Source organism: Tetrao urogallus, assembly GCF_951394365.1.
Source record: "Tetrao urogallus genome assembly, chromosome: 5".
Classification (NCBI taxonomy): Eukaryota; Metazoa; Chordata; class Aves; order Galliformes; family Phasianidae; genus Tetrao; species Tetrao urogallus.
The window spans coordinates 23,114,000-23,119,999 of record NC_136818.1 but is presented as its reverse complement, the minus strand read 5'-3'; the positions used below and the strand labels follow the sequence as shown (position 1 = coordinate 23,119,999).

The window sequence follows — 6,000 nt, the reverse complement described above, 5'->3', positions numbered from 1 at the left end:
TGCCTGGACTGCGCTGTCTGCACCTGGGTGTGCTGCTGTTGTGCCCAGCTGAGCCACCCAGCACCTCTCCTTGTAGGGACTGTGAGGCTGTAACAGAGCTGCTGGAGGCAGGTGCCCACCTGCAGGCTGTAGGAAGTTGTCCTCGCTGTCTGCTTTGGGAGTATTGTCTGCTCAGGCAGGCATTCATTTTTCTATGGGGTGTATCCTGTCCTCGGCAGGGCATTGCTGCAGGCTGAGCTTTGCTGTGTGATGTGGTCCTGTGCTGCAGTGGAGAACTACAGGTGGAACGGGGCAGTGGATGAAGCTGGATGGGTTCTTCATCTCTGTTGGGCAGCAGGGTGCCCTGTGCCCTGGGCTCTATTTGGCCTGGCTTTTGATTGTTTGGCACACCTTGGCATTTTCAGAATGTGTTGTTGGAGGACAGGGATGCTTTTGAGCGTTTCCCAGCTTTAGCTGCTCAGTAGTTATATTTTTCTCTGAAAGGTTTGGAGAACCTGTGTTGCCCTGCTGGGATGGGTCCTGCTCTTCCCTGCTGGTGGGCTGATGGGGAGCAAGGTGAGAGCATGGTCCCTGCTGCAGCTCAGGGCTGGGCTGCTCTGCTGGCTTTGATTTAATGAAATCCTCCCCGTGACCAGATGGGAGGAGGATGCTGTGCAGGCTGTGTGCATGCTCCTGCTGCCCCTTCCCACAGCACTGCCTCCCAGCTGCCAGCACACAGCTGGGGCAGGGCTCAGCTCACATCGCTGTGTCCATCTACTCCTGTGGTTTTGGTTGACCTGAGCTGATGCTGTAGGACTGCGTAGCGTTGCCTAGCAGCAGCAGTGTGGGAGATGGTGTATAAGCACATCTTTTTTCTTTTTTTTTTTTTTTTTTTTTTTTTTTTTTTTCTTTCTTTCTTTCTTCTTTTAAATTGTATTGAGGCTGTTGAATCGAAAAACCCCTTTGAAAGGAAATTAGTGTGAGATTTCTTCCTCGAGGCTCCCACTGCTGTGGCAGAAGCTGAGCGTTGGGCTCCATCTCTGGGCACCACACACAGCCCGGCAGCTCTGTGGCAGGCATGGGATGGGCAGCCCTGCTGCAGTGACTGAACGCTGTGCTCCTCTGCGTGTGTTTTAACCTACTGTAAAGAAACGGGCAGTAGCTGGTGCAGGATTGCTGGGTCCTGCCTGTCACGTGTACATTGCCCTGCTCTACTGTGTGTGTGTGTGTGTGTGTGTGTACGTGAGAAAGAAGCACTCGCGCTCGTTGCATTTCATGTTAGTTTGTGTTTTGGTGTAACTTTGTACACCTGAATTCCCCGGTAACACCGGAGGGAGATGGTAACACTGCTGGGAAAAGGGCTTCCACCTTGCTTGGAGGTGAGGGCTCGTTGTGGCACTGACCTGGTTTTACAGCACTGGTGAGCAGACAAGAGATGGAAGGTTTTGTGGCATTGTGTTGCACCTTGTGCTTGCTGGTCCTTTGGTTTGGGTTCTGTGGCTCGTCCCCAGCCCTGGGGATGGTCACCTGCTGCCTGTCCTGCTGCACACGTGGGGTCTTGGGTGGCTTTTCAGCTCCACTCTGCAGCTGCCATCCACTGAAATTCTTATCACTTCCATCGCAGCAGTAGCTGCAGAGTCCTTAATTACCCATGAGCTTGGGGACAGCCACTGTCTCCTTAGCTGGGCTTTGCTGTGTTACTGGTGTGTGTTTGTGACTTAATAAGGCACAGGTGGACGTTTGCTGGGGCTGGAGAAGATTTGCTGTCAGCATGCGGTCATCCTTTGGCCAACACCCACTGGCCTGAGCTTTACCTGGCACTGCAGCAAAGGCCCTGTGAGTTTCCTCAGCGGCAGTGGGAAGCAGCTCATGCAGGAAGGCTCCTCCCGGTCCTTTCTCACCAGCAACAGGCACGGAGGAGGCAGTGCAGAGTCAAGACTTGGGGCATTGCATATTGTGGCTCAAAGCTTGAAAGGAAGATCCTGTTGAGAGGGGCCAAGCTGATGGGTGCTGCTGGGTTTGCAGGAGTGGGGGTCCTGGAGCAACGTTGGGTGCGATGCCTCCGTCCCCAATCAGCAGGTTCTTGGTTTCCATAGGGAAGAGCACTGCTCTGCAGCACAGCAGTCACCTGCTCAGCATTGCAGGGCATTGCCTGCCCAGCTGCGTGCCGTGGTGATGGGGAAGCACTGTGGATACTGTGTGCTGTGCTGTCAGCCCTGCCTGGGCCGCCGCACAAGAGGGGACGTTACCACTTTGTAGATTCCTGAGTTGTCCATCTGTTTCGTTGTTGTATTATTTGGGTTCTCAGTTGTTTCTTTCTTTTTTTTTTTTTTTTTTTCTTTTTTTTTTAATGAAGACAGATTAAATGTAAATAGCTTTTTTTTTCTTTTTTTCTTTTTTTCTTTTTTTGAACAAACCGCAACGTGCTCGACCTCGTCAACTATTTTATGGTACTAATGCAACACTAATAAAACTGGACATGAAAGCACATATCCGCCCCTGGAGTCATCTGTCAGCAGGGGCTGTTCGGCACTGGTGGGGCGCTCATCTCCTGCAGGAAGAGCCGCTGGGTGCCACAGCCAGCACAGAGGGGATTCAGGGCTGGGAGGCGCTGAGCCGCCTGGTGGCTGCGGGCTGGGAGTGGGGGAAACCGGGCTTGGCAAGAGTGCAGGGGAGAGCGGAGCTGGGACGAGCACCGCTCACGTGCCTTCCAGGAACCCGGCCGTGAGCAGGCTGGGGATGCCCGGCTCCCACGGGGCCTCAACTACGGGAAACGGGGCTGCGCTGACAGCCCAGCACGGCTTTTTCCTACGCTCTCTATCCAGCGGTCCCCGATCCTTCTTCACGCTGCCTTCTGCAGCACCCGCTCCTCGTCCACAGGGGCGAGGCTCAGCCCCGTGCCGCGTAACCCCGGCGCCGGAGCCGCGCTCTCACGTCTGAGCGGCGTGAGACGGGGCACCGCGCAATCCGCCGAGGTTCTGCCGCTTAAAAACTCAATTCGGCACCCCGGAAGATCAGCCCACAGCACGCGAGCGGCTGCGGTGCGGTCTGTAGATGTTCATCCCGGCCGATCTAGCCTCGTCCTCCCGCAAGCTCTGAGCGTCGCCCCGCGCACGGACACGCAGAGCTGGCCGTGAAGCGCGACGCTCCGCCCGTCCCCGCTCGGCTCCCCCAGGCCGGGCGCGGCGCTCTCCGCCCCACACAGCGCTCCGGGACGGCCGCCTCCTTCCGTCCGTCCCTCCCTCCCCCTTCACTCCCTCCTTCCCTCCCTCCCGCCGCTCCCGTCCCGCCGCCGCCCCGCCTTCCGCCTGCCGCCCTCCCGCCTTCCTCCAGCGGCCGGGCGGCAGCCGGCGCGGCCCCTTTAATTCCCCCGCTCCCCTCCCCCGCCCGGCCGTTTCAGCCTCCATTTTCCAGCGGATCCGGCACCTGGAGGAGGAGGAGGAGAAGGAGGAGGCGGCGGGAGCGGCCCGCGCCCCGCACCCGGCCCCGTCCCGGGCATGGCCGCCAACATGTACCGGGTGGGAGGTAGGCGGGCAGGCAGGCGGGCGCTCCCACGGCCCGGCCGCGTGCGGGCGGCGTTGCGGGGCCGGCGGGGCGAGGCGAGGCCCGGGGCGGGGCGGCGGGGTTAGGCCGCGAGCGGGGGCGGCGAGGGGGGGGGGGACGGCGCGGGAGGCCGGGACCGGAGGGGGGGCGGCGGGGATGGGGGAAGGGGGGGGGAAATCGGGCGTGAGGACGGCGGCGGGGTGAAGCGGGGTGAAGGGGCGGCGCGGGGAGGCCGCGGGGCCGCGGGGGGCGGCCCTGGGTGGAGCGGGCGGAGGTGGGGGCCCGGCTGGGAAGGGCCGCGCGGGGACGGGGCCGTGAGGGTCTGCCGGGCCGCAGGTCGGGCTGCTCGCGGCCCCTCCCGTGCTGCCGTCCCGGCCCGGCGCCCCTGGGCCGCTCGTCCTTTGTTTTAACTCACGGGGAGAGAAAGGAGAGGCGGCGGGGTCCGGCGTGCGATGTGACTCGGTGCGAACGGCGAGGTGGTCTGGCGTGCGTTCGAGCTCAGCCATTTTCCTCTGCCAGAACTGTTGCGCGGAACTTCCTTCTCCCCGCGCCTCCTCGCCCGGGCACCCGTTTGTGAAACGGGCTTCAGTAAAACCGCACTAAAATAAATGAGGGGGGGGAAAAATATGCGGCGAAGGTGGCCGAGCCGTCCTGCCCGGCCGCCGCTTTCCGTTCTTTCCGCCTTTTTGGCCCGTCCTCGCTCCGTGCCCCGAAAAACGTCGCCTCCTTTGTCGCAGTGTGCTGCTTCCCGGCGGTGTTGGTTTACAGACGATGAGCTGTGCCTCTGGGCCGGCCTGCCTCTGCTTCCTGCGCTGCCCCGGTGGTGCTTGAGGAGCCGTGCGTTGGGTTGTGGTGCTGAGAGGGGAGGGTGGAGACGAGTGGTGCGAACTTACGGCTGGGCTGCTGGTGTGAGTGGCAGAGGGAATTGTTGTTTGAAGTGGTGCGTGTGAGTCCTGAGTGCTGTGTTGGCGTGTCTCTTGCTTGGCATCTGTACTCTGTGCCCTATAGGCTCATACGGGCGGAGGGAAGGGGCCTGTGCTGGAGATGTAGTGTAGGCCGCTTGCTGCTGCAGGCCAGCTCACTGCAGAGTGTGTAGGGTAAGCGCAGCCCACCCTGGCCATCGCTATGGATGATGATGCTGGGATGGTGTCCTTTATTTAGGCCCGGCCTAGTGCTGGGCCATGCTTACAGCAAATGAACCCGTTCTTATGCTGGGGACCCCTGTGCAGCTGTGCGTTGCCAGTACTGAGCAGCTGGCTGGACCCAGCCTCTTGTGCTCTTGCTGCACTGCTGAGGCCATGGTGAGTGGTGCAGGCCAGCTCTGTTGTGAGAGTGCATGCTGGCACTTGGGCAGTTGTTTTTCCAGATGTCTTTCTGCAGAGCTGCTCTGTAGTCAGCCTGTGCTCCTGCAGCCAGTTATCCACCCCAGGTGCGGGGTTCCCTTGGCCTTAGGTGAACTTTGTGAGGCTCTTGACATCCCTTTTCCCGGCCTGTTAAGTTCCTCCGAATAGGAGTAGCAGCCCTGCCCTCCAGCATGTGACACGTTTCTCACAGTTCTACAAGTGTCCAGAGAGTGCATTCACATCACCAGAAAGCTTTTCCCTGTGTCCATCAGATGGATGCTGTTACTGGCAGCCAGCCGAGGGTCGTGCTGCTGATTGCACTCCCTGTGCAGACAGTCTTCTCACTGCAGGGAGTCTCATTGCTCGGGCATGATTTGCCCATGCTGTAGACTGGTGTCGATCGCCTCTGTGTGCTTGGGATTGATGTCCAGGCTTTGCTCCATAACCTCCGCAGGCAGAGGGCAAGGAGCTGGCTGGTGGCCATTTCCTGTGCTCGGGTATTGTGTTTGTGGTTGAAGCCTTGCTCGGGTGTGCTGCCGAGCCCCACGTGTGGATGGATGCGGCCATTTCTGTGCGGCGGCCCCGTCCTGAGCCAGGAGGTTGCGTTGCTGGATTGCTGCTGACCTCTGGTGCTGGTGGCTCCCACGAATGGCTGTGTGCTGAAGTCGCGTGTGCACTCCAGGGCGGGATTAAATCCCCAGCGGATTTGTGCACGGTCGCTTCGTGTACTTCCCATTGCAGGAAGAACATCCAAGAGATAATCCGCTGTTGGCCTTGTGGTTACGAGTCGCGTGTGTGAACTGCAGACCCGACAGCTGCCAGCAGCAGCCTGTGTGATGTAGATCAATAATACTCCTGGAAGTGTGCGCTGATCGCTTTTGGCCTGGTTGTGAAACGCTGTGGGCTTTTGCTTTTGTGATCCGATAGGTGGACTGCACTTCTCTGACAGATGCCAGTGTGAAGCACGCAGTTGGCAGCTGTTTGCAGGGCCTCCCCTTGCAGGAGGTGCTGTCTGCTGCTTGGGGGCGAGCAGGTCAGCGAGCTTCTCCACTTCTGCTCTGTGCCTTCCGCAGGAGTTCAGTTGCAGCACTGCTGAACTCCAGTACTGCTGGAACTGACAGAGCCCCGCTGCAGC

The 6,000-nt window shown here is 59.8% G+C and overlaps 1 protein-coding gene across 1 annotated transcript in view; it reads left to right on the top strand.

The window, feature by feature from the left end:
- Positions 1–3,476: 3,476 nt before the first annotated feature.
- MTA1 (metastasis associated 1) overlaps positions 3,477–6,000 on the top strand; it is a gene marked incomplete at both ends in the record, with an annotated part of 68,558 nt that continues 66,034 nt past the window's right edge. Inside the window, one exon of the mRNA XM_079535286.1 lies at positions 3,477–3,504. Coding sequence (XP_079391412.1) covers positions 3,477–3,504 — 28 coding nt within the window. The remainder of the gene's footprint in view (positions 3,505–6,000) is intronic.